The sequence below is a fragment of the Anguilla anguilla genome, chromosome 2 (assembly GCF_013347855.1).
Source record: "Anguilla anguilla isolate fAngAng1 chromosome 2, fAngAng1.pri, whole genome shotgun sequence".
Taxonomy (NCBI): Eukaryota; Metazoa; Chordata; class Actinopteri; order Anguilliformes; family Anguillidae; genus Anguilla; species Anguilla anguilla.
Window position 1 is genome coordinate 72,157,475 of NC_049202.1, and position 27,828 is coordinate 72,185,302.

A 27,828-nucleotide genomic window follows, 5' to 3' on the forward strand; every position below is an offset into this window, starting at 1 on the left:
GCTCATGGCTGTTCCCTTATGCTGAACAGGATTGTGCATAACATTTACAAACAGCCAGCATTCATCGCCTCATACACCTGGGATATACACAAAACCAGAGGTCTGCACATGTGTCATGAATCCCATAGTGGTTTTTCATAGGAACATTTTTAAGAACAAAAGTAAGAATAATGTAACAGAAGGTTTGTGAATGAGGCCCAATTTCTCACAGTGAAGGACTCACAGAGAAGGGTGAAAGCAGAAGAAAGGTTTTGAATTATCTGCACAAACAGGCCATACGTGTTTTTCCAGGGCAGAAGGAACCCTTCATCGGTGGAGGTTTGGTGATAATTTAACGCCGAAGTCATGATCTCTTAAATCTCAGCAACCTTTATTTTACTCTCAGTTAAGCTTAATTACATCTAATTAACAGCCCACTTTGGAACAGATTTTATCCTACTGTATGTCTGCCTGGCTGAAGGTAATGTTTCTCTCTCTCTCTCTCTCTCTCTCTCTCTCTCTCTCTCTCTCTCTCTCTCTCTCTCTCTCTCTCTCTCTCTCTCTCTCTCTCTCTCTCTCTCTCTCTCTCTCTCTCTCTCTCTCTCTCTCTCTCTCTCTCTCTCTCTCTCTCTCTCTCTCTCTCTCCTCGCTCCCTCCCTCCCTCTCTCTCTCTCTCTCTCTCTCTCTCTCTGCCCTAACCTGTCCTTGCTTTCTCAGCCAGATTAAAAACACTTGATATTTTCAGCTAAGGAGGCTTATTGGATTTCTGACAAACTTCATCACGATCTTCTAGCTCTGCAGGCGCCAAGACACACACACACAACTCTCAGAACTCCACTTCAAACCCCCCCAGTCTGCCTTAATACATGAAGATCATACCTTTCCCAGTTTCCCCTTTCTTCATCCCTTGCTCTTTGTCTTTCTCACATTAGGCTGTGCACAAACCCCTTTCCCTCACTCAATTCAATTCAAATACAGCTTTGTTGGCGTGACAAATAACATTGTGTTGCCAAAGCACAGTAAACAATGTCATAAATTGAAAGTTGATAGTCTATACCCATGGGTTTTATATATGTGCGCACTCTGTCTCACACACACACACCCTCTCTCTCTCTGTCTCGCACACACACACACACACACACACCCTCTCTCTCTGTCTCACACACACACACACACACTTTCTCTCTTCCCTCTGAGAGGATTACCCCGTGCTGATCCCTAGATTTAGGCGACTGCATCTGAGCTGCTGTTAAAGGCTGTTTTTCCTCTTCTTTGCTAGATGGGTGTGTGCCATCGAACCCAACACCCCCCCCCCCCCACCCCCCATATCCACAGTGTCTGCCCCGCCTGTTAATCTGTGAAACACACGCCCCTCTCACCCCAGACACAGCCACCAGGAGGGTGTGCTGACAGAGAGAAGAGAGAGACTGAGAAAGAAGGGGAGGGAGAGAGAGGAATGGGTGAGCTGACAAGAGGAGAGGGAGTGAAAGGAAAGAACTGCTGAGCTGGCGGAGAGCAGATCAGATAGAGACGGAGGACTGTCGAGCTGACGCAAAGTCTGAAGAGGGAGGTGGGTTTGAACTGGCGGGCTAACGGGGGAGAGGGAGAGAGAGAGAGAGGGAAGGACTACTGAGCTGGCCCACGCTGCACTTCTTCTCCAGCGGAAGAGAAGGACCGCGACCCTGCCCTGGATGCAGCCTCAGACCAGGTGAGTGCTGGACTCAGGTGTGCTTTAACGCCCGGAACACGGCGCTGATGCAGCGGGTTCTGGCGCCGTGGGTCCGGGGTTGAGGACCACACGGCTCAGGCCATGGATCTCCAGGCTGGAGCCTATCCCAGCTTGCACTGGATGAGAGGCCGGAATACACCCTGGACAAGCCGCCAATCCATCGCAGGGCACACACACCCCATTCACTCACACACTCACTCATACCAGAGTGTTCAAGTATAATTTGAACACTCTGGTTAACCTAACTTGTACGTCTTTGGACTGTGGAAGGAAACCACATCAACTAAATGTAAATCAGGGTTTGCACAACTCCAGTCTGGAGAGATAGTCCACATGCTGGTTTTTGTTTCAGCCAATGACCTCAGTTTTAGTTTTCTGACTGCTCTATAAACTCCACTGCTTCACTCCTGTATTTGAGCACAGTTAAATCATTAAGCTCTCGCTGGTGCTTATACAAACGTAAGTTTGTATAAGCATTCTTAACAGATACCAGACCGTGGGGCCCATCCACACACTGGAACAGAGCCTTAACAGATACCAGACCATGGGACCCACCTAAATACACACTTTCTTTAAGACTTTATTTTAAGACTGAGGGCTGCTTCTGACCAAGATCTGGACCAAAGTTTGGGTTATCCTGTTTGGCTGGCAGTATTTACGGATGCTTCCAGATACAAGAGGGCATAGACCTCGCCAAATCTGGCACCTGATAGGTTCAGTGTTATTATGTATTGCAAAAATAGAAAAGAGTGCTTTTCTAGATGTTGTCCAAATGTTATGACAGCAGTGAAGCATCATACTGTGAAGAATCCAGAGCACAGACTGTTGGCTGTCAATCTTCAACACTTTTTGAAAGAATTAACGTTTTTTTTATGTTGTGTGTAAATCTATAGATTTGTTTAGAAAGATGATTGATTGCAACACTGGAAGAACGCAAGGAGATAATGTCTGGTCAGGTGTATTAAAGGTTTATCGGTCCACGAAGGTCTGTCTCTGTAACTCAGCATGTTCTTGGCCCATTGTAAATCAAGGTGTGATCGTACACCTCCGACTGAAAGTCAAAACGTGTGGAATCGTGTGGAATATGTCTGTTTTATCCCCAGCAGCCCTCAGGCCAGGACTGATCCAGTCTGTGCTTGCAGAAGCACTTTCAAATAAATAGAATCTCAGAAAGTTTCAATCAATCAGTCAAAAAAAAAAAAAAAGACGCAAACATTTACTCAACACATAGCGGCTCCCATCACAAATACCATGTTCTCTGTTGACATCAAGCCAGCTTATCGACTCACTAATTCCATTAAGACTCTGGCAACTGAAGCGGGCAGGGTGATGTCACAGAGGAATCTGGCTTCTGATTGGCTCTCCTCTGTTTGGCTCTGTTGAAGTCCCCTGATGTCCATCCTTTGTCACGACTCAGTCTTAATGTAAAAAAAAATATAAAATATTCAAACAAAGCAGGAGTCTTGAAATTCCCGTTTTATTAAACAGGACTCCAGGGTATCAAGGCATCGCCGAATGTAGGGGTGCACAAGGGTTGATCCATTTCAAGATTTTGACCCAACTTCTGACCATATTTATTTAATTAGCTCAATCATACTGTATCTTGATCTGACATTTGTATAAGCACCAACTACAGCCACAGACTGCAAGTGTACCCTAAATATGTTACTGTGATCAATTACAGGAGTGAAGCAGCATAGTTTATACAGCTGAGAGAGAACTAAATTAAGGTAACTGGTTTAAATAGAAACCAGACCGCAAACTGGCCCTCCAAGGCCGGAGTTTTGCACCCCAGCTAACCGACGCTAATTAATCCTGTCCTTTTTGGGTTCTCTCAGGAACTTACAGGTTGGCAAACACAAAATAAAATGATCAGAATGAAAACAGCTTAAACATGCTGGCAGGAAATTTCCGTCTTTTTGGATGAGATGTTTAACCTAGGTTCAGGGTCACTGTGGTCATTAAAGAGCCCGTGGCACATTTCAGAAAGAGTAGGGCTGTTTAGCCGGTGTCAAATTCCCACAAAAACTCTACAGCCATCTAACTAATTAGCCCTGTATCTAATAGGCTACACAATCCCTTGCTTCATTACTGCTCACTTTGATTCCACTCTATCCATTACAGAAGACAACTGAGTTCTCAGGTCACTTACCTGGTAAGGTTAAAGTTATAAAACATATTGACAGCCACAGCTGGGTGTAGTATTGTGCATAAAAATGTGATCCATACTAGAATCTATGACACCTCCCTGTTTTTGTACCCACCCCCCACCCCCCACCCCCCCCACCAGCATCATGGTGGACCTCTTCATTGGGAAAGTTCTAGTGCATAACAACTGGGACAAGGACGAGCTGGACACAGAGAAGGAGATCATTCTCCGGCTCCAGAACCGCATCCTGATGTTGTTCTTCGGGTCGGGAGAGTGCGAACGCTGCCAGGAATTTGTTCCCACGCTCAAGAACTTCTTCAAGCGGCTGACGGACGAGTTTTACGTGGAGCGCTCCGCCCAGCTGGTGCTCCTCTACGTCTCCATGGATACCACGGAGGAAAATCAGGAGGAGTTCCTCAGGGACCTGCCCAAGCGCTGCCTGTTCCTGCCCTACGAGGACACCTACAGGAAGTATGTATCCTCTGCTTGTTTCCTCTTCCTGTTTCTTCATTTTATCAGATCCATTATTAGAGTGATCTTCATTCCCGGTCCTGGAGAGCCACACGGTCTGCTGGCTTTTGAAGTTGCTGGGCACTTAATTGTTCAACTGAAGTATTCTGTTACAATTTTAACTTTCCTGACTAGGTTTTTTGGGTCTGAACTGGTCGCTTATGTTAAGGTGAACATAAAAACCAGCAGACCCTGTGGCCCTCAAGGACCAGGAAAGAAGTTCACTGCACTAATAAGAACATAAAAACGTGTGTGTGTGTGTGTGTGTTGTGCATGTCTCTCTCAGGGAGTTGGAGGTGATGTTTGAGGTAGAGGAGACCCCCACGGTGGTAGTGCTTCGGCCAGACGGCTCGGTCCTCTCCCGCAACGCCGTGGAGGAGATCTGCAGGCTGGGCACCGACTGCTTCCAGAACTGGCAGGAAGGGGCGGAGCTTATCGACAGGAATTTCATGATGAACGAGGAGTTCGACAACAACAAAATGCGGAGCATCACAGACCCCATACGCAGGCTTAAGTACAAGGTGGAGAAGAAAAAGAAGAAAAGGAATGGTGATGAAGATGAAGAAGAGGAGGAGGAAGGACAGGGTCCATGGGGGTAAAGGTGGATGGTGACGGAACGTCCAGATTTGTACCTATCATAATCTGCTCCTCTTTATCACACTGGGTCTTGTTAACCAATCGAAAAACCCTGTCCCCTCCCCTAGCCCCAGTGCAATGGTAGGCTGGTTTTACGCAAAATCCAGTTCCATGGTTGGAATTACATTACTGGTATTTGGCAGACACTCTTACTTAGAGCAACTTATAAGAAGAAGACAAGAGCATAAAATAGGGTTAAGAGCAACAGTAACCCTAGAGGTGGGAAGTAAATTCTCATGAATCAGAAAACCGAGAATGGACTGTAATCTAGTTAAGTCTGTTAGGGACACTAAGATAAATAATAACAAGATTAACGAGAATTAGACAATAGCAAGATGTACAACTTAGCAAAGTGACAAGTTCGCAGTGCAAAAAAAAAAAAAAAAAATTAAAAAAACAACAAAATTGAAGTGCTATGAAATGGAAGTCGAATTCAACACAGTTTTAGCAGGCAAACCGTTGGCAGAAGTGCTCGGGAGGGCCAGCGGGAAGGAGCCAATGTATGATTTGGAGAGCTGAGTCTGCTGTCTACGGGGGAAGGTGGGAAGTGTCTCTGCTATTCTGACTGATGTGGGGAGGCCATTACCCGACCGGGTGGCCAGGACAGACAGCAGACATAACCCGGAGTCTTCCCGGCCAAGAACAGAGCCTTGGAGGACCGCTGTGGATACTGCAAGGTGGGAAGGAACGACCGGTGAGATAGCACCAAGGCCAATCCCGGGCTGTGCTGCGGGTCCCCATTTCGGCAAGCAACGACAGGAGGATCTGTGGATCCACGGTGTCACAGGCCGCAGGGAGGTGGAGGAGGATGAGGACAGAGGGAGAGGAAGTCTTCTCAAGCAGAGTGCCTCGCTGATGGAAAGGAGCACTGTATCTGTCAGTTGGTCAGGTCTGAATCTGAATCTGAATACTGATGTCGGTCCAACTAGTTACCTGAGAAAGTTAGAGAGTTGGTTAGACACATCTCATACAAGAATTTTGGACAGGAATGGGGACAGAGACAGGTCTGTAATTAATGATGGCAGAGGGGTCAAAAGTATGTTTCTTCAGTAGTGGGAGTGATTTGGGTCAAATCGAAGAAGGAGGTAGAACATCCAGTGGATAAGCAGGAGTTCACCAGACCAGGGAGGTGATAAATGGGAGGATGTCAGAACCGAGGCTGAAGGAGAGATAAAGGTGTCAGGTCCGAGGAGCACAGGTGCTTGGATTTCGGGAGAGCAAGAGTTGAGATTTGTCAGATTTCGGTGATGTAATGAGTTGAAGGTGACCTAATGATTTTGTGTACTGGTGGCCACTCTGCATTACCTGGTGGTGCTGTGGGAGGGAATTATCACCATGGTGATCGAGCTTGCTGAGAAAGAATGGGGGATGTTCTCCTAGACAGCTTATCCAAGATCTGCTGACCCCGACATCTAATCCAGGCTGAGACTGACCCCAGATCAGTGGTAAGCAGTAATCTGCCCCAGCTCATAGTAAGAGTTGATCCCAAATCAGTGCAAGGTGGTAATCAAGACCAACTCTCTGAGTATGAGCTGATCCTAGGTCAGTCCTGAGTGGCATCTATCTACCAACTCTCTACCTTTCAGACAGAGATCTCAAACTCTAGTCCTGGAGGACAGCCATGTCAATGAGATTGTTTTTGTGGTTTCCTTTCAATGGGCAGCTAATTTGGGCCAGGATAAAAGGTGTGGTCTCTTTAGCCAAGAGCACACTGAAAACTGGCAGACACTGTAGCCCTCTGGGATTACAGTTTGATCATTTTCTTTAAAAGCTGATCCCAGGTCAGGCTTGGTGACACTCTTCGGAAATTACAAAGGTAAAAAACCTGATCAATCATGATGTGACAGTGAGGTTTCGCAAAGGCAAAAAAATGGCCAAGCTAGCATCCTACTTTTAGCAACTCAGTGATTTGTTATCTGTGGACAGAAAAAACTTGGTTCAAATGAGTTGCTCCATCCACTGGGTGGTTCAGGAACCTTACTCTCCCTGCTAGAAACAATTGACAAACTTTCATCAGCTCCCCTCCAAAATTAACGTAATGTAGTATCTCTGTTTGAAATACACACTTCTATTGTGATGAAATAATAGTTACCATGCAACAGCTGATACGTCTGGGACATGCTATTATTTGCACATGGCAGGTTCAACCATCCTTACAATATTGCCTGCTTTTGGACTTCATACATGTTACTAATTGTCATGGCCAGAGGAACAGAGTGGGCAACCAGGCGATACGAGGTACAGCTGGCACTCAGCCAACCAGCAGAGCACCCCAACCCAAACACAGGTGAGGTGTTCAAGTTGAAGTAGCCTCAGAATCCAGACGATGAGGTCTCGAGAGATCTCGAGATACTCTCGTCTTACTGTCTAGGAACAGCACTGACCATAGCGGTGATAGGACTGGCCACACCAGGAACGTGACAACCTCGACAGAGGGGTGGTTTGAGGAAGTTTGAAACGCATGCATCCTCTCCCTGTCCAATCATTTCCCTGTATCTCACAGTTAACCACCATAAAAAACTTTAGACCCTGTCTTCAGTCTACTTGGTGTGATTGGTTAGAAAGTATGGCTTACTCCCTGAAAAGCAGGAACGTTTATGGCTTTGAATTGCAATTCTATCACTTGGCCTACAGGAGTGAGGTGTTATTATTACATTGTATTACACTACTGGCATTTAGCAGACACTCTTGTTCAGAGGCCACAACATTTTTACATGACATTTTGCAGCTGGATATATACTGAAGCAGTTTTTGGTTAACTACCTTGCTTACAATGGTGCAATGGCAGTACCCCACCAGGGAATCGACCCTGCAACCTTAAGGTTACCAGCACCATTCCTTACCGATTGTACTACACTCCCATTAAGCTGCCACTCTGGGCTGCTGTCTGTCAAATCTGCTGGGAAAGCAGTGCTGGAAACCACATCTCAAAACCTTCAGGTCTGGGTAGCCAGCAAATCCCACCCCCCCTTCCCAATGTATATGGACCCCGGAATAAAGAGGCCATTTTCCATCTCCCTGGCCATATGTTGCTTTTGGTTATCCCTCTGAGCAGGTGCTAATCACTACTAGGTGGTGGCATAGCGTCTGTTCACTTATGAATTGCGTTGAGGGACATCAAACATACATCAGGCTCAGTTACCTATTAAATGAAGCAATAAATGGCAATTTAATACTTGTGTATGTTGTGTATATACTGTCATGTTTATGTTGTGGGGCAGAGCTACTGGGAACCTGGTGTGCTGGTTTTCGTTATAACTGAACACTGAATTGATCAGTTAAAGCAGTTGCTTGCACTGTTACGCACCAATGAAAACGAGCAGACAATATGGCCGTCCAGAGCTGTGATTGGATAGCGCTCTTACCAGGTCATTCCTTAGTTCTTTTTACAGTACTGTTCTGTATTTGTTGTAGTGCAGTCATTCGAGTGGCCACTGCAATGGGCAGGGCCTAAGTTAATCGTTGCACGTAATGTTCTGGTTTCATTACTGCTTTTCAAATTAATGCATTTTTGCTTTTTATTTGTTTCGGTAAAACCATGAGCCACATTTCTTCGGCTGCTGTGCACTTTTTGTGGTAGTATTTGCATGGGGTGATTATGTGTAAAGATCTATGTAAAAAAAGGGTCAAAGTGTAGGGTTGTAACTGAATTATTAATGTTTTGTGAGTTATTTGTCTATACAATTCATTCATTTTCTTAGCTCAAATCCATTATTTAAATAATACAATGCAAATAACAGGGCATTTAGCATATGCTTTTAACCAGAGTGACTTAGATGCTCCTTGCTCAAGGGTACAACAACAGGCCCTAATTATTCCCCCTGGGGAAAAAAATCCACAACCGAGTCATAAGTCTAGTTCTTTAAACTACACTACCACTCTGTTGCTATTGTTTGATGTCACATTTATTTTTGTATGTATGTTCAATAAAATAATAATAATAATAAATTGGGGGGAAATTAATGATGTTGAAATGTATTCCATAATGTTTTTCATTGTTTTATTTTAAAAACAGCAGGAAAACAACAATAGCAATTGAACTGGTTCAAGGGAAGTTAGGTAGCATGCCACCTTGTCCCAATCATTGCTGTTTTTTTTTTTTGTTTTTGTTTTTTTTCCAGAGGCGTGTCCAAAATACAATTAGCAAGGAATATCATGAGAACTTTAAACTGTGCTACTGCAAACACTGCAAAATGGTTGGCCTTTCACCTTTTATTCTCTCTTTGAACTCTAATCTAAACATCCACAAAATAAGAATTTGGAAATCACAACATGAGACTTTGGCTTAAAAATAAGAAGGGGTGGTTGTTTGAATTCTCAGATCGTTCTAAATTTAGATGTCAGGAACACTTCCAACACAAATTACATGCAAGGATGCCTTCATGAAATGCTCCCCACAGAGCAAACTTCTCAAACTCTTCATTTATAGGAGTTGTCTTTTTATGAAGAAAATAAGATTTTTTTTTTTTTTTAATTTAAACATTGATTACATTTGAAAGATCTTTCACTTGTATGAATTCTCAGACGGCAATCATGTGGTAAATGGCCTGAACTAAAAAAGCACTTCCCACACTGAGTACTTGCATTGCGGACATTTAATCCTTGGCACACCTCAAAAATCATTTGCAGGGCCTTTCATCTGTGTGAAGACTCTGGTGGCAAGTTGAATTATCTTTTCCATAAAAATGCATCCCGCACTGACCGTGTGTATTTTACGTGAATTTAACTTACTTCTTTGGGAAAACTACCACCCACAGTTAGAAGGTGTATTGCTTTTCACCTTAATGTATATTCAGGGGGCTACTTACAGTAAATTACATTTTTGGGAAAATTACTTTCCTCACTGAATACATTAGTATGGATTTTTACCTGTACGATGTGGAGGAGAACCTCTTCTTGGGTTCAGTGGGTGAGTCGGCGATGTAAGAATAAAGACTAGAAATTATGATTTCTTCTAATAATCTTTTTATTCTCTTTCAATCAATAATCCTTTTCATGTATGTAGGCCGACAGGAGGTCTCCAGTACCATAAAGACACACAGAGAGCTCCGAATTATGTTTTACATCCTTTTTATAAAACCAGATCTCCTTCTACCATGATGTATCTTCCCTCTAAAACAACCAATCCCAGCCTAGCTCACACTTATGTTTCACCAGCTAGCTTAACAATAACTATTATATAATCTTCAATTTTAATCAATGACAGATATTTCACTACACACACTTGCAGAGGTGTGTATATGCATGATTTGAATCACAAGTATTTGTTCTCATGATTAACAATTGTTTAATCTTCCAGTTCCAAAGTACATGCACTTTAAATGCATTCAATACAGGCTGTAATCCAAATGAAATATTTAACTCATATACACACCATCATTGTCTCACAGACTATATTTATATCATTACCGTTGCTGTTATTACTTTGCTTTTCATTCATTTATTGTAATATAATATAATCTATACAATTACTAGACATAGCAAATCAATTCTTTCTAGGTCAGTGTCCTTTCTCTTCTCTTGCAACTCAAAGGTCTTCTGCACAAGACTGTTTCCTAACATAAGTTACTTACAAAATTACACTAAGTAAATGTTTACAATTTTCCTCCTGCAACTGGGGTTCAAAGATTCTCTAGGTCGTATGCATCAGTGTATAAAGAGGCCACCGTCTTTCCTTAGTTACAAATTCTTAGATATAACACAGAACACCTGCTGTTCTTCATTGATCTTCACATAATCACATACATTTAACTATATTCTTGATCAGTACAATCTTTAATAAGACCAAATTTAGAAACTTCCACAATGACTTCTCCGGTGTGTAGTAAAAACAGATTTTTTATGAAAACATTTCTCACAGTGTGTACACCTGTAAGTCTTTTCAGCTGTATGAATTTTCTGGTGGCTATTTAAATGATATATCCGGGCAAAGCCTTTCCCACAATGAGTACATTTGTAGGGCTTCTCACCTGTATGAATTGTCTGGTGATTATTTAAAATAGCTTTTGTATTAAAACACTTCTCACACTTTGCACACTTGAATGGCTTTTCACCTGTATGAGTTCTCTGGTGACTATTTAAAATACCTTTTGTATTAAAACACTTCTGACACTGAGAACATGTGTAAGGCTTTGCACCTGTATGAATTATGAGGTGTTTATTTAAATCAGATTTCCTAGGAAAACCCTTCCCACAATGAGCACACTTGTAGGGCTTTTCCCCTGAATGTAAATATAGGTGGGCATTTAAATGAGCTATCTGTGAAAAGCACTTCTCACAATGAGTACATTTGAAGGGCTTTTCACCTGTATGAATTTTCATGTGGCGACTTAAATGATATTTCTGGGCAAACCACTTCTCACAATGAGTACATTTGAAGGGCTTTTCACCTGTATGAACTCTCAGGTGGGTATTTAAATGAGAAGCCTGGGAAAAGCCATTCCCACAATAATCACATTTGAAGGGTTTTTCACCTGTATGAATTATCTGGTGCTTACTTAGTTGAAATGCCTGGGAAAAGCCATCCCCACAATGACTACATTTGAAGGGTTTTTCACCTGTATGAATTCTTTGGTGCTTATTCAAATTACATACCTGGGAAAAGCGACTCCCACAGTAATCACATTTGTAGGGTTTTTCACCTGTATGAGTTCTCTGGTGGACATTTAAAGACGCCGCTCGGGAAAAGCGACTCCCACAGTAATCACATTTGTAGGGCTTTTCACCCATATGAATTCTCTGGTGGACATTTAAATTAGATGTTGTATAAAAACACTTCCCACACTGTGCACACTTAAATGGCTTTTCACCTCTATGCATTTTCAAGTGGACATTTAAATTAGATGTTGTACTAAAACACTTCTCACACTGTGCACACTTGTATGGCTTTTCAACTGTGAACTTGTAGGGTTTTTCACCAGTATGAATTTTCTGATGTTTAGTGAAATTAGACTTTGTCTTTCTGCTACTGTTTGCACTTATCTGGATGATTCTGCTTAGATTATTTTCATTGTTTAAGTCACAGTCATGGTTTAAGTCCTCACATTGAGTCAGCAGATCATGAGCTTCTTCCTTTTTACCGTTTGGGTTTGGCTCTCCTGCATATTGCCACGGTCCAGTCTGATCTTTGTGATCAACACCAGTATTGATGAGATCACTCATTAAACATTCACTGGATTCAATTTTAATATTAACACTCTTAAAATCCTGCAAGTCACTGATGTGTTCTGGGTTATGAAATCCTCCATCATCAGCCTCTGTTTTGATTTGGTCAGGATCCAGATGGGTTACATATCCCAGCTCTGTACCATCTAGGTTCTCAGTCTTAATAAAATCCCCAGTGTGGGTGGAGCCCACATCAGTTTCTGTTTTAATCAGTGATGTCTGTGTAAGGAATACACGACTGACCCCGCTGTGTGCTGTAACACACTCTGGCTCCAGTGTGTTGAGTCCTGGTGCAGCACACACTGTCTCTGACTCTGCCATGTGGACAGGCTCCAGTCCACTGAGTTCCTCTTCTTTCTGTCTGATCCTGTGCTGCTCAGTGAGCTCTGGTAGTGTTGTCTCAGTGTCCTGTCTCAGACAGACTCCTGCCTGCATCAAACTGCTGCTCAAAAGTGTGCAGAAGTACAGCTCCTGGAGGGAAACAAGGGAAGGAATTTGAACTGAATCAACCAAGTCTAACCTGGACTAACTGCCACCACTCTGTATATCATTTCACTTTAAATCCCCCCTTTCATGACACTCATGTTACATTACATTACATTACATTACAGGCATTTAGCAGACGCGCTTATCCAGAGCGACTTACACAACTTTTTTACATAGCACTTTACATTGTATCCATTTATACAGCTGGATATATACTGAAGCAATGTAGGTTAAATACCTTGCTCAAGGGTACAACGGCAGTGTCCTTACCCGGGAATCGAACCTGCGACCTTTCGGTTACAAGCGCAGTTCCTTACCCACTGTGCCACACTCCGCACACACGTACCCCCATTCCAGCACTTTTTGTAATCTGCATTTGTCCTAATATTGTAGCTTGTTCTTCTCCCTAGTTTGGCTATGCGTAAGTTAGAATAGTGTTCACTGTGTGAACTGAACTGTGTTCTTGGCTAGAAATAGCTGTGCCTTATTGAACCTATGTTCTGTAGTTGTCCATGACCATGAAATGCACTTTTGTACATCGCTTTGGATAAAAGTGTCTGCTAAATAAATGTAATGTAATGCAAGTCCTACTGCAGCAGCTGATACATTCTTTAAACTCGGCCATCCTGCAGATGCCTGACTGACCACAGGGGGGCGCTCTTGTATTATGAGATGGAGGGTAATTTTCCTCTCCTCTGGGTCATACCAAGTCATGTCAATTCAAAGAAACATGGAGAAGGAAGTGATATTCTTAGGACACAGGGTGGACACCACTAATAGACTAATATAATATCGGTTACACTATTTAGCTAATAATTGACTTGCCTAGCCATGCATGAAAATTCCCCATAATGTCACATTTGATAAATCTAAATCTAAAGAAAGGAAAAGAGAGCCACACTTATGTCTTCAGAACACTATATTTTCAAAATCGAATATACAATTTTTTTATACAGTGCTGGGGTGTAAGCCTCCATTAAGGAATCTATTGGAAAACTAAAGGAAGACACTTTTTTTTTCTTAATCCAAAGAGATCTGAATGATCATGAAACAAACTCAGTTTATTTTTGGCTCAATAACAAACTCTCTAACAGGCCCACCAAAACTGTTTCAGACGTTCAACTACCGATCTTCTTCCTAGTTGTCTTTTAAGAGAGAGGCTCTGCACTAACATAACTGTTAAAGAATCAAGATTGTGAGGAGATACAAAAACTTACCTCTATTCGCCAATGACTCAATTAATTCAACTCAGTTGTGTAACTTTATGTAAATCGCACAGAAATATAATCCTGGGCAGCGAATCAGCCCCTGTGCGTGTTAAAGCTATGTGAACCACAAAACCTAGGATACAGTTCAGTAGGACTGAGTGAATCTATCGAGGTCGAGGAGTGGAGCAAACCCACGGAATTGCGATAGAACTGTATATCTACAAAGGAAACTCTCAACTAAAAACGGAGCTTTTTCCACAGCCTAAAAGTTTTTCTCTGCTTCTTTTTAAACGGGTTCTGTGAGCTAGCCACGCTGAGCTGTACGGCTAGCCAGCCACAATAAGAACACGACTTCCGGTAAGGGCGAGAAAAGAAAATTTCAAAATGAAGGTTCTTCTTCTTTGGTTTTTAAGGCGGTCTGAGAACCAAAATTAGTGCATTACCATCGCCTACTGTATGCACTGCATGAGTAACAACTTCACATTACTAATTATTAACAATGTCCACCCAAAGTGATCCCAGTCACAATAAAGCGTAGTATGTTCGTTTCCTTGTAGCAGGGAAGAGAAGGGCTTAATCTAACGCAGGGTTAAAATGTAACGCGGACTTTTTTTAGGTAGATCGAGGCATCGAGTTTGAACGACGTATTTCAGGTTAAAAGCGAACAAATGTAATCGTGAATTTAGTGACCAACAGATTGCGTAGTTCTGATGTTGCATACTAGCTTGCTGGGATTGCTAGCCAGGCAAAGGTGCAGACACCCTCGAGTTTGATTAACGACGTATTTCAGGTTAAAAGCGCATAATTACCATATTTTTGTCTCAAACTAATGACGGTAGAGTTCAATAAATATTTTGGGAGATCTTGCCAAAAGTTTGTTTTGGCGATATGCAAGAGAATTTTTTTTATTTTTTTATTTTTTACTGGAAGTATTTTTCGGCTACTGTATCGTGTGTGTATGTCAAGGAATCCAAATGTATGTAATCTTTAGTGACCAACAGATTGCGTAGTTCTGATGTTGCATACTAGCTTGCTGGGATTGCTAGCCAGGCAAAAGTGCAGGCACCGTCGCTGTGAGGTTGAACTGTGCGGGGTTGTTAGCCTGTTGTCAGTTAAACTCAGACTGGATCTTTGTACATTTAACTCAAATTTAACATTAGGCAACGTGCTGACATGTGACTTTGACTGTTATAGCTGTTTAGATCAAACAGACATTAGATGGGAATCAGTCAGTGGGTTTACATTATGTTTGAAAAAGTCGATTTATTGTTTTAGTCTGGCTAAAACTGGACTTTTAAAGATCATGTAAACACTGTAGTCCGACTGAAATCGTACAAAGTCGATTTTTTCAGAGTCGGACTAACATACCAAGATAATGCGGTTGGAGATCGATATACTACATCACGCTTCCATAGGCCAAAAACACTGACCAGTCAGTTTGAACCAGAGACTGTAAAAAATATGGACAAAGCTACTGTGACGTCACCCATTGAGTCTCCGTGAGTTTCTAAAACACGTTTTGAAGCTCAATGGCGGGCGCGGCCATTTTCTCGAATTGGAGCCAAAACCATAGAGTTAATCGGTCTTGTGATTTTTACAATTTGATTGACAGTCCGGTGCGGAAAAGCCCATCAACCTGAACGAGGCTAACTGACTGTCTGCCGTTATGTTTTAAAAAATTAGCTAGCCTATCAGCTTGCCAGTGAGCTAGGTAGGCTATCCGTGGTTAGCTCACGCATTAGCAATATGAACCACAGGGGAAGAACATTGACTACACTGATGGTCAATCAATCAGAGACGTGTAGGCTACTGGTGATTTGACTAGGCTAATTTTCGTATAACGGTCCACTTAATTCGCTTCGTGAAACTGAAAAAGTGTTTATCCCAAAATCGGGATTATAGTAGCACATGCGTGAAGCATGGCCCAGGTAGACATTTACGGAATGTACACGACTGACAAGCCGTCAAACACGTCTGACAGATTGAATGTTTGCCGGTTAAGGTTAGCTAGCTAGTCAAATGGCTTGGTAGCCGAAGTTGCGAACTGTTTTAGCATAGGCTACTGGACTACCAAATATAGCAAGCTGATTACGCTTTCTGCCAACTAATTATTTGGTTAAGTAGGCTAAAGGAAATAGTAAAAATGACTCGGCTACCGAAAAACTTAAGAGGAGGATTATTTTATGGTCGTCTAGTGCAGCTGTAAATAGCACACGCCATAATGAAATCACCACGAAATGGGATGCCTGCATTTTCTGACTTCGCACAGGTGGACCGTGGCCTGAGCCGCAGTGTCAAGGCCAAGAAGCGCCACCGCCCACCCCAGTGACCATAGACTGTAGCCCCTACTGTAGCTCAGTCCTCCGCAGTAATCCAGAAGTGACGCAAGCTGTACCTCATTGGTCCAAAACAAATATTGGCACTGTGCCCAAATGACGCAATAAATCATGAAATCGACCCATGGACAGTCATAAGACGAATAAAATACACCTATTATGACTATTTGTTCTTGTGAGAAAAAATTATTGACTTTGCATTTTGATCGCATTTATACCGTAGACTTACATGGAAACCGGATATGAAAACACCTATACTGGAGCCATCCGTAGTGGCGCTAGTGAGCAACCAGGAACTACACCACCAGGAAATGAGCTTCAAAAACGAAGTCTGGTTTTGGCCGCTTGGTTTGAACTAGGAAAATGAAGCTTTATAAATCAAAACAGTCTTGTAAACATTTTCTCACTGAGCTCCTTTTGTAAGGCTATACCTCCCTAACATGGGTCAATGAATAGGAAATTGGAAATTGTAACCAGTTACAGTATATAAACTTTTTTTTTCTTTCTTATATTTCCTTTTCCTAATTCCTACTGAACTAAGTTTGGATAGACTAACCATCTGAACACCCCCCCCCCCCCTCCTCCTTTAACTAGTAGCTGGGGGCCACTGAACAGTCAGTTTGAACTAGGAAAATGAATCTTTATAGTAGTTTAGGTAGTTTGGACTGGAAAACAAAACAAAAAGAAAAACAGCTTTACAAATCAAAGCATTGTTTCGCATTGGAAATGAAAACTAGTTACAGTACAGTACATTAACTTTTTTTTGCCTGTTCTATTGTTTTCTTTCTTTCACAGACCCTTCAGACTTTTCCTTGAACTATAACCTTCCTTCGATAAATTAAATAAATGACAAATTGAAAGAGCAATGTATGGGTACAAATAGTACACATCTTGATCTAATTACTCAAACTTCCCCAAGTTGTATTTGGTGAAAACCAGCTGCTGCATATGAGCTGGGAGCAGTCTGGAGCAATGCGGAGACACAGCATCTCCTGCTGTGCTAACTAGTCTCTTCAGTCTCTCCACCGCAGGAACTTTACCCCGGAACTAGGAACCTTTTGAGGAACTCAGTGCGTTTCCACCGCAGGAACTAGGGTCTAAATTTAGTTCCGGGGGCTTTATTTTACCCCCAAAAAGGTTCCTGCTCAGGGGGTATTACTTTCCAAAAGTACAGGAACCTTTGGGGTGGGGCGCAAGCACTGAAAATTTCTGATTGGTCGACTACTTGCAGTGTTTCATTTCAACCGCCATTTTTAAAAATCTGCAGCCGCAAACCAATTTATTTTCATAATAACTTGAAATCAAACTTGTATGTTATGCGGCGCAGTAGCCTAGTTTTGGTTATAGCCTGCCAACGTCTTGGAATTATAACGTGTGCTCCTCTGTTCTTTTCTTGCTTTAGTATTCGTTTTATAAAATGCTAAGTATTCGTGCTGGGACAGCATATTACGTACCAAAACATTCAAACTGATTAATTCGGTTGCTGAATATTTTCTTCCGGATTTTCTTTGTTAGCCTGTTGTAATTAACTCAAAACGTTTGATACAGTTATGTGAGGTATGCGGTAGTTCTGTGTAATTCACATTGGTGATAGCCTACAGTAAAAGCAAATTGGGAATCACCATCCGCACTTTTTGTCAGGGTAAAATAACAGGTTAATTCTAGTAATCGTCCCTTTAGGTTTTTCAGACTGCCATAATTTTACTCTGCCATTCTTCAATTCCACAAAAAGACCAGGAAGACTATGGACTAATTTATGGTGCATGGTTCGCAGCTGGAGGGCACACTTCGCTGCTCGGCTAGCAGTAACTTCGAAGGAAAGCAAACGGTGGCTGTACCACTGCTAATTTAAATTTTCACGCAAGTCCGAGTTTTCGTTCTATTCTTGTCATTTTGCGATTAGGCTATATGGAATTGACGATGAGAAAGTAATCAAACAGCAAATTTTTTACAACGTGTGCATGTTTTCTGCTGTTGTTGCCAGTTATATTGGAAATGTGAATGCATTCTGTCGCCTCGGATGTCAAGACATGAAAGTGAATGTTCGCATAAAAACATAATGTATGTGTTTCAGAGGATATATAAAACAGTTACAATCTGACTATTGGCCTGTTGCTGTGAGTGCCATTGCTCTGTACCTTGGGACAGATCAACAGCAGCAGCAGCAGCGGCAGGTTCTCCAGTCAGCTGAGTCACCTTGTGATCCACCTCAGAAACAAAGCCTTTAAAAGTCTGACTCACTGAGAAGTGACTTGGGCATGATCTTGAATCTGGGATCCAAGAGGGTGGCCTTAAAGTAGGGCCCAGTGGGGTCATCAAAGATTGGCTGGAAGCGTTCAGGCAACAGTGCCTCCAAGGGTGTGGCAAGCCTGCGAGCCTCTGGCAGAGCTTGCACTGCTTCATTTGCTATCGAGTTTCCCGAGGAATCTTTGAGAGCCCGCACACACGAGATAACTGAGGACAGAGATGTAACATCCTCATAGACATTGCGGGTTGCTTCCTCAAAAGGTCGCAATATCTTGACTGTGGCCTCCAATTTGTGCCATTGGTGGTGTGAGAATGAGCCCCCTAAATCCATCTGTGTCCCCATGGCAATGATTGCCCTTCTCTGCTCCAGCAGCCGCTGGAGCATGTGAAATGTAGAATTCCACCTGGTGGACACGTCATGCACCAGGGCGTTCACAGGGAGGCTAATCTCCTCCTGGAGTTTCACAGTGGCCTTGTTTGAGCGATGCACAAATGCTGTGATTTTCCTGCCGGTGGAGATGGCATGGCTCGCACCTTGGCACTGATTCAGAACATTTGGAGGTACCAAGTGCAGGGAGTGAGCCATGCACCTGATGTGCACATTGGGGGCTTGGGAAAGGCCAAATTTCTAACCACGATCGACCTGTGTAAAGGTTACTGGCAAGTCCCCTTGAGACAGCGTTCACAGGAGCTTACAGCTTTCCGGACTCCATGGGGCCTGTACCAGTTCACTGTTATGGCCTTTGGATTACACGGGGCTCCAGCAACATTTCAGAGGCTAATGGATCGAGTACTGTATGGTCTGTCTGACTTTGCCTCTGCCTGTTTGGATGATATTGTTGTCCACAGCACCACCTGGGAGGATCACTTGGATCATTTGATGGTGGTCTTTGAGCGTCTTCGGGTAGCTGACCTGACTGTCAACCTATATAAGTGTGCCTTTGCCAAGTCTGAGACTGAGTACCTGGGTTACATCATCAGCAATGGAGTCATCAGACCTCAGGTCCAAAAGGTCCAAGCCATTGAGTCCTGCCCTGTGCTAACAACAAAGACACAGCTGAAGTCTTTCCTTGGGATGTCAGGTTGGTACCACAGATTTATACCTAACTACTCTACCCGAGCTGCTGTCCTTACCGATCTGACCAGGCCGTCGAGGCCCAACCAGATCCTGGGGACTAGCGAAGCAGAGGAAGCTTTCCAGGACCTCCGGCAATCTCTGAGCAAGGACCCAGTTTTGTATTGCCCTGAGTTTGATGGACATTTCACCCTGCAGGCCGATGCCTCTGATCGAGGCCTAGGAGCTGTTCTCCTACAGGGGCCTCCAGACAACCAACGTCCGGTGGCATACATCAGTCGGAAGCTGTTTCCCAGGGAGACCCGCTACTCGACTGTGGAGAAGGAATGCCTGGCGGTGAAGTGGGCCTTGGATTCACTGAAATACTACCTCCTTGGTCGGTGGACAGTTGTACAGTGGAAACGGATCACAAGGCTCTGAAATTGATAGAAAGGATGAAGGACACAAATGACAGGATAACCCAGTGGTACCGGTCCATGCGGCCATTCCGGTTCACTGGTCATCACATCCCGGGCCGGGACAATGCCACTGCCGATTACCGTTCCCGCTGTCCCAGCGAGATTCCTGAAGCGGGGGGTGTGCAACGGCCGTACCACTTCCCACACATCAGTTCTAATGTCGGTAACCACTTCACTCCCTGATGTGAAGGTTAAGGATAAGGATAAGATTCAAAGTTTGAGTTGGTGAGTGGTCTCCAGGTTAATGAAATGGAGCTAACAGAAAGGGTATACTACCCTACAGTTTTGCTGCTGGCAATCCCTCCATTGTTCAAACCAGAAGTGGACCTGAGGGTCCTGGATCAGGTACACGCAGGTGAGGTGAAGTGGGGTCTTAGTGGGGTCTTGTCAAACAAGTAGACGGACACGTTAGGACGGAGCATTACGCCTTCCTTCCCATTTACACAGATGGGTCTACAGGCCTCCGCACAGGAGTACAGGATTACTGGATTACACACTTATTAGTTTATAAGGTCATTGTTGGTACTGGTTGCAAGTTAATTTTTTTTTGTTTTATATTTTGGGGAAAGAAGGTATGATTGAATTCAGGTCCAAATTTTAGTAACAGGAATGAAACGACACAGTTAAAGGGCAAAGGAAATTTGCAATACACATTCCCAAGTTTCCTTCTACAGTTTATCCAGTTTTCACATCATTTCTTTCAAATTGCACTTTAAATTTCATCACAAAATATCGACCTATAATGAATAAAATGCTCACAAACACTTATTATAAAATGAAAAAGGCATCTCTGTTTGTCACAGTCATTGTTGCTGTTTTTTTCAGATGTCTGTCTAAAATACAATCAGCAAGGAATATTCAGTGAACTATAAACAGTGCTATGACAAACATTGCAAAATGGCTGGTTTACTGCCCTTTATTCACTCCTTCAACACAAAATAAACATCCACCAAATCTACAAAAAAGGACTTCCTTTAAAAATATGAAGGGATTTAAAAAAATGAATTACCAGGGTATTTTTATTTTATTTTATGGACATCCAAGGCACTTCCCACATAAACTGAAAGAATGTTGAGCACACCTGTACACCTTTTACCCAATATGAACTCTCCGGTGACTATTTAAATGTGATAGTTTTAGAAAACACTTCCCACATTGAGAACATGAGTAGGGCTTTTCACCTGTGTGAATTCTCACGTGTATGTTTAAATCAGATTTCGTATGAAACCACTTCCCACACTGAGAACATTGGTAGGGCTTTTTGCCTGTATGAATTCTCAGGTGTACATTTAAATCAGATTTTGTACGAAAGCACTTCCCACAATGAGAACATTTGTAGGGCTTTTCACCTGTATGAATTCTCTGGTGGCGATTTAAAGCAAAATTTGTACTAAAACATTTCCCACACTGAGTGCATTTGTAAGGTTTTTCACCTGTATGGATTCTCAGGTGTTGATTTAAAACAGAATTTGCACTAAAACACTTACCACACTGAGTGCATTTGTAGGGCTTTTCACCTGTATGAATTCTCAGGTGTACATTTAAATCCGATTTTGTACAAAACCACTTACCACACTGAGTGCATTTGTAGGGCTTTTCACCTGTATGAACTCTCCGGTGACTATTTAAATGTGATAGTTTTAGAAAACACTTCCCACATTGAGAACATGAGTAGGGCTTTTCACCTGTGTGAATTCTCACGTGTATGTTTAAATCAGATTTCGTACGAAACCACTTCCCACACTGAGAACATTGGTAGGGCTTTTTGCCTGTATGAATTCTCAGGTGTACATTTAAATCAGATTTTGTACGAAAGCACTTCCCACAATGAGAACATTTGTAGGGCTTTTCACCTGTATGAATTCTCTGGTGGCGATTTAAAGCAAAATTTGTACTAAAACATTTCCCACACTGAGTGCATTTGTAAGGTTTTTCACCTGTATGGATTCTCAGGTGTTGATTTAAAACAGAATTTGCACTAAAACACTTACCACACTGAGTGCATTTGTAGGGCTTTTCACCTGTATGAATTCTCAGGTGTACGTTTAAATCCGATTTTGTACAAAACCACTTCCCACACTGAGAACATTGGTAGGGCTTTTCACCCGTATGAATTCTCAGGTGTACATTTAAATCCGATTTTGTACAAAACCACTTCCCACATTGAGAACATTTGTAGGGCTTTTCACCTGTATGAATTCTCTGGTGGCGATTTAAAGCAAAATTTGTACTAAAACATTTCCCACACTGAGTGCATTTGTAAGGTTTTTCACCTGTATGGATTCTCAGGTGTTGATTTAAAACAGAATTTGCACTAAAACACTTACCACACTGAGTGCATTTGTAGGGCTTTTCACCTGTATGAATTCTCAGGTGTACATTTAAATCCAATTTTGTACAAAACCACTTCCCACACTGAGAACATTGGTAGGGCTTTTTGCCTGTATGAATTCTCAGGTGTACATTTAAATCAGATTTTGTACGAAAGCACTTCCCACAATGAGAACATTTGTAGGGCTTTTCACCTGTATGAATTCTCTGGTGGCGATTTAAAGCAAAATTTGTACTAAAACATTTCCCACACTGAGTGCATTTGTAAGGTTTTTCACCTGTATGGATTCTCAGGTGTTGATTTAAAACAGAATTTGCACTAAAACACTTACCACACTGAGTGCATTTGTAGGGCTTTTCATCTGTATGAATTCTCAGGTGTACACTTAAATCCGATTTTGTACAAAAGCACTTCCCACAATGAGAACATTGGTGTGGCTTTTCACCCGTATGAATTCTCAGGTGTACATTTAAAGCTGAATTTGTACTAAAACACTTCTTGCACTGGGTACACTTGGGCTTTTCACCTGTATGAATTATATGATGCCTATTTAAATCAGATATTTTTGAAAAACACTTTCCACATTGAGGGCATTTGTAGGGCTTTTCACCAGTATGAATTCTCCAGTGGACATATAAGCAAGACTCTGTACTAAAACACTTCTTACACTGTTTACACTTGTACGGTTTTTCTTCTGTATGAATCACACCTTTCTTTCTCCGAGTCGTCTTGATCTGACAGAAATTCAGAAGATTGGGGTTTTTACTTGAATTACTTATGGGATCAATTGCAACATTCACTTTCTGACAATAAATGTGTTTGTTGCAATCGTTTGTACTTTTCTGGACAATTTTGGTGTGATTATTTTCATTGTTTATGTCACAGTGCTGATTTAAGTCCCCACATTTGGTTGACAGATTAGGAATTTCTTCTTTTTTAAAGTTTGAATTTGCACATCGCCATGATTCAGTCAGGCCATTGTGATAAACACCAGCTCTGTTCACCACAGTATTCATGAAATCACTCACAAAACTTTGATTGGATTCATACTTCATTCGATCAGAGTCGATATTCACACAATCAATGTCCTGTACATTACTGATGCATTCTGTCTTAAGGTATCCTCCATCATCAGCCTCTGTTTTGATTTGGTCAGGATGCAGATGGGCTACACATCCCAGCTCTGTCCTGTCAAGGCTCTCCATCTTAAGATCTCCAGTGTGGGTGGAGCCCAGATCAGTTTCTGTTTTAGTAAGTGATGTGTGTGTGTGGTGTACATCACTGACCCCACTGTGTGCTGTAACACACTCTGGCTCCAGTGTGTCGAGTCCTGGTGCAGCACACTCTGTGTCTGACTCTGCCATGTGGACAGGCTCCAGCCCACTGAGTTCCTCTTCTTTCTGTCTGATCCTGTGCTGCTCAGTGAGCTCTGGTAGTGTTGCCTCAGTGTCCTGTCTCAGACAGACTCCTGCCTGCATCATACTGCTGCTCAAAGGTGTGCAGAAGTACAGCTCCTGAAGGGAAAAAGGGGAAGGGATTTAGCCTTAATCAAACAGGTCCTACTGCAGCAGCTGACAAACTGTTTGCACTCTGCTGTCCTGCAGATACCCGACTGACCACGGGGGGCACTCTTGTGTCATGAGGTAGGGAAACCCTTCCTCCCTTCATGGGTGATACCAACAGCTCTACTTTCCCTAATCAATGTTGCATGGTGCATGAGTGCAGTCAATGGGACAGCGAGTGGGCTCAATTGGGCGGGGCTAGCGAACATTGGCATTTTTATACCCACAGCAAAGAGCGCACAGCACAAAGCAGGCGGTGCAGGAGGAAAATAAGATGGATTAGGCTGAACATAATATCAGTGAGTGTGTCCCAGCTGGATTCCCTGAATGGCCACCACAGGGGGGGCGCTCTTGCACCAGAAGGTGGGAGAAGCCCTTCTGTCCTCCCTGGGTACAGTGGGCAGGCTATGGCATTAGGGTAATTTCCCTCAGTCATGTTCCCCTTCGTGTCTCTGTCTTGGACTGTGGAGTTGCCTGGAATTCAATTTAATTCTACACAGTTGACATCATCAATATGAATGCAACTCAAAAAAAAAAAAAAACTGAAAACGATTTGTCACAAATCGTTTCACAGGCCAAAGTTTATGACTCAACTTGTAGAAGATGGCAACACTACTGCAAATAACCGAATTGTCAGAATGTACAGGAGAATTTATTTAAAATTTTCTTTTTTTCTTTTTTAATTGTTTTACTTCCTTTTTCATATGCTGGTGAGAGAGAAGTAAATTAAATCAAAGTGGGAAATTGTTGGCAAAAGAGTTTATTTAGAAAATTTCAAGGCATAAAGTGGGATGTGCACTCACAATGTATAATAATTTCATCCACATTTCATGTAGAACATTGAAAAACAAAGAGTGCAACAAAGATCCACAATTAATATCCTGTTTTTTTGAGAGGCTTGTCCAAAATACGATTAGCAAGGAATATCAGGATAACTTTAAACTGTGCTACTGCAAACACCGCAAAATGGTTTTCCTGCCACCTTTTATTCCCTCTTTGAACTCTAATCAAAACACCCACCAAAAAATAATTTGGAAATCACAACATGAGTTTGGCTTAAAAATAAGAAGGGATGGTTGTTTGAATTCTCAGATTGTTCCAAATTTGGATGTCAGGAACCCTTCCAACACAAATAACATGTAAGGATGCCTTCATGAAATGCTTCCCACAGAGTAAACTTCTCAAACACTTCATCTATAGTTGTCTTTTTATGATGAAAATAAGATTTTATTTTTAAATTTAAACATTGATTACATTTTAAAGATCATTCACAGGTATGAATTCTCAGATGGCAATCAGGTGGTAAATGGCCTGCACTCAAAAAGTACTTCCCACACTGAGTATTTGCATAATTTAACTCCTTTGAGGAAAAACCCTTGACACACTTAAATCATTTGTAGGGCTTTTCACCCGTGTGAAGACTCTGGTGGCAAGTTGAATGATCTTTTCCATAAAAATGCATCCCACACTGACTGTGTGTATTTTAGGTGAATTGAATGCACTTCTTTGGGAAAACTACTTCCCACAGTTAGAAGGTGTATTGCTTTTCACCTTAATGTATATTCAGGTGGCTACTTACAGTAAATTACATTTTTGGGAAAATTACTTTCCTCACTGAATACATTAGTATGGATTTTTACCTGTATGATTTCTCAGGTGTGTATTAAAAATTGATTTTGTACGAAAACATTTCTCACAGCATGTACATTTGTAGGGCTTTTCACCTGTATGAATTCTCTGGTGATTATTTAAAATAGATTTTGTATTAAAACACTTCTCACACTGTGCACACTTGAATGGCTTTTCACCTGTATGAATTCTCTGGTGAACATTTAAAGAAGATGCCCGGGAAAAGCCATTCCCACAATGATCACATTTGTAGGGCTTTTCACCTCTATGAATTCTCTGGTGGACATTTAAATTAGATTTTGTATAAAAACACTTCTCACACTGTGCACACTTAAATGGCTTTTCACCTCTATGCATTTTCAAGTGGACATTTAAATTAGATTTTGTACTAAAACACTTCTCACACTGTGCACACTTGTATGGCTTTTCAACTGTGAACTTGTAGGGTTTTTCACCCGTATGAATTTTCTGATGTCTATTTAAATTAAACTTTGTATAAAAACACTTCTCACACTGGGCACACTTGTATGGCTTTTCACCTCTATGAATTCTCAGGTGGGCATTTAAAATAGATTTTGTATTAAAATACCTCCCACACTGTGCACACTTGTATGGCTTTTCACCTGTATGAATTATCAAGTGTTTATTTAGATCAGATTTTGTATGAGAACACTTTTCACGCTGTGTACACTTGTACGGCTTTTCACCAGTATGAATTTCATCTTTATTTCTATGAATTGTCTTTTCACACTTCATTTGGTCAGATTTCATATCAACACATTTTATATCCAGCAGGTCACTGATGTGTTCTGCCTTAAGGTATGCTCCATCATCAGTCTCTGTTTTGATTTGGTCAGGATGCAGATGGGTTACATATCCCAGCTCTGTACCATCTAGGCTCTCTGTCTTAATAATACCCAACGTGTGGGAGGAGCCAAGATCAGTTTCTGTTTTAATCAGTGATGTGTGTGTGTGGTGTACATCACTGACCCCACTGTGTGCTGTAACACACTCTGGCTCCAGTGTGTTGAGTCCTGGTGCAGCACACTCTGTGTCTGACTCTGCCATGTGGACAAACTCCAGTCCACCGAGTTCCTCTTCTTTCTGTCTGATCCTGTGCTGCTGAGTGAGCTCTGGTAGTGTTGTCTCAGTGTCCTGTCTCAGACAGACTCCTGCCTGCATCATACTGCTGCTCAAAGGTGAGCAGAACTGCAGCTCCTGGAGGGAAACAGGGGAAGGGATTTAAACTGAATCAACAAAGTCCTACTGCAGCAGCTGACACATTCTTTAAACTCTGCCATCCTGCAGATGCCTGACTGACCACAGGAGGGGCACTCTTGTATTATGAGATGGAGAGTCATTTTCCTCTCCTCTGGGTCATACCAATTCAATTCAAACCATGTCAATTCAAAGAATGGTAAATAGTAAATGGACTGCATTTATATAGCTAGCGCTTTTATCCAAAGCACTTTACAATTGATGCCTCTCATTCACCCATTCACACACACTCACTTGCCAACGGTGAAAGGCTGCCATGCAAGGTAGCAATCAGCTCGTTGGGAGCAATTAGGGGTTAGGTGTCTTGCTCAGGGACACTTCAACACACCCAGGATGGGGGAGCGAACCCGCAACCTTCTGACTGCCACTCTTACCTCCTGAGCTATGTCGCCCCCAGAGAAGGAAGAGGTATTCTTAGGACACAGGGTGGACACCAAGGGACTTCACTAATAGACTAATATAATATCGGTTACACTATTTAGCTAATGTCTGACTTGCCTAGCCATGCATTACACTTCCCCATAATGTCCCAATTGATAAATCTAAATCTAAAGAAAGGAAAAGACAAATGTCATTAGATTATTTTCAAATTATTATAAAGTGCAAAAACATACTAATTTTTTTATTTCCAAAGAGATCTGAATGATTATGAAACAAACTCAGTTTATTTTTGGATCAGTAAACTTTCTAGCAGGCCCACCAAAACTGTTTCAGACGTTCAACTACCCATCTTCTTCGTGGTTGTCTTTTTTAGAGAGAGGCTCTGCACTAACATAACTGTTAAAGAATCAAGATTGTGAGGCGATACAAAAACTTACCTCTATTCGCCGATGATTCAATTAATTCAACTCAGTTATGTAACTTTATGTAAATTGCACAGAAACATAATCCTTGGCAGCGAATCATCCCGTGTGCGTGTTAAAGCTATGTGAACCACAACACCTAGGATAGGGTTCAGTAGGGCTGAGTGAATCTATCGAGGTCGAGGAGTGGAGAAAACCCACGGAATTGTGATAGAACTGTATATCTAGAAAGAAAACTCTCAGCTAA

General features: G+C 42.2%; 4 protein-coding genes across 8 annotated transcripts in view; 1 reads left to right on the plus strand and 3 right to left on the minus strand.

The window, feature by feature from the left end:
* Positions 1–27,828, minus strand: part of LOC118219617 (cytochrome P450 2K1-like) — a 607,214-nt gene that overhangs the window by 445,226 nt on the left and 134,160 nt on the right. The gene's annotated exons all lie outside the window — the stretch shown is intronic.
* nxnl1 (nucleoredoxin like 1) lies at positions 1,322–8,966 on the plus strand. Its single transcript, XM_035402980.1, has 3 exons — positions 1,322–1,687; positions 3,999–4,328; positions 4,654–8,966. The coding sequence occupies exons 1-3, from the start codon at positions 1,671–1,673 to the stop codon at positions 4,964–4,966; spliced, it is 660 nt and encodes a 219-aa protein (XP_035258871.1). The 5' UTR covers positions 1,322–1,670; the 3' UTR covers positions 4,967–8,966.
* Positions 9,094–27,609, minus strand: LOC118219587 (zinc finger protein 665-like). 4 transcript variants are annotated; one of them, XM_035402869.1, is made up of 2 exons: positions 27,597–27,609; positions 9,094–12,638 (listed from the first exon to the last, which is right to left on the minus strand). In XM_035402869.1, exon 2 carries the CDS (start codon positions 12,600–12,602, stop codon positions 10,794–10,796), a length of 1,809 nt encoding a protein of 602 aa, XP_035258760.1. In that variant the 5' UTR covers positions 12,603–12,638; positions 27,597–27,609; the 3' UTR covers positions 9,094–10,793. The 4 variants fall into 4 exon arrangements, with proteins under 4 accessions (XP_035258760.1, XP_035258758.1, XP_035258761.1 ...); XM_035402867.1 differs by lacking the exon at positions 27,597–27,609 and adding an exon at positions 21,084–23,655 and having other exon boundaries at positions 9,094–11,401; XM_035402870.1 differs by lacking the exon at positions 27,597–27,609 and adding an exon at positions 21,125–23,654 and having other exon boundaries at positions 9,094–11,694.
* Positions 24,603–26,070, minus strand: LOC118219670 (zinc finger protein 723-like; the record flags this gene model as incomplete). The annotated part of the gene is made up of 1 exon (XM_035403014.1): positions 24,603–26,070. A coding segment is annotated over one exon (576 nt), but the record flags the coding sequence as incomplete, so codon positions are not given.

Excerpts from the sequence above, each read along its gene's own strand:
- LOC118219587 (XM_035402870.1), bottom strand. The coding sequence starts at position 23,514 with ATGGAGAGCCTTGACAGGACAGAGCTGGGATGTGTAGCCCATCTGCAT. Across the intron at positions 11,695-21,124 it reads TCATGTTCTCAATGTGGGAA|TCGCTTTTCCCGAGCGGCGT; the intron begins GTGTTTTCTAAA and ends TTACTGTGGGAG.
- nxnl1 (XM_035402980.1), top strand. Across the intron at positions 4,329-4,653 it reads TACGAGGACACCTACAGGAA|GGAGTTGGAGGTGATGTTTG; the intron begins GTATGTATCCTC and ends TGTCTCTCTCAG.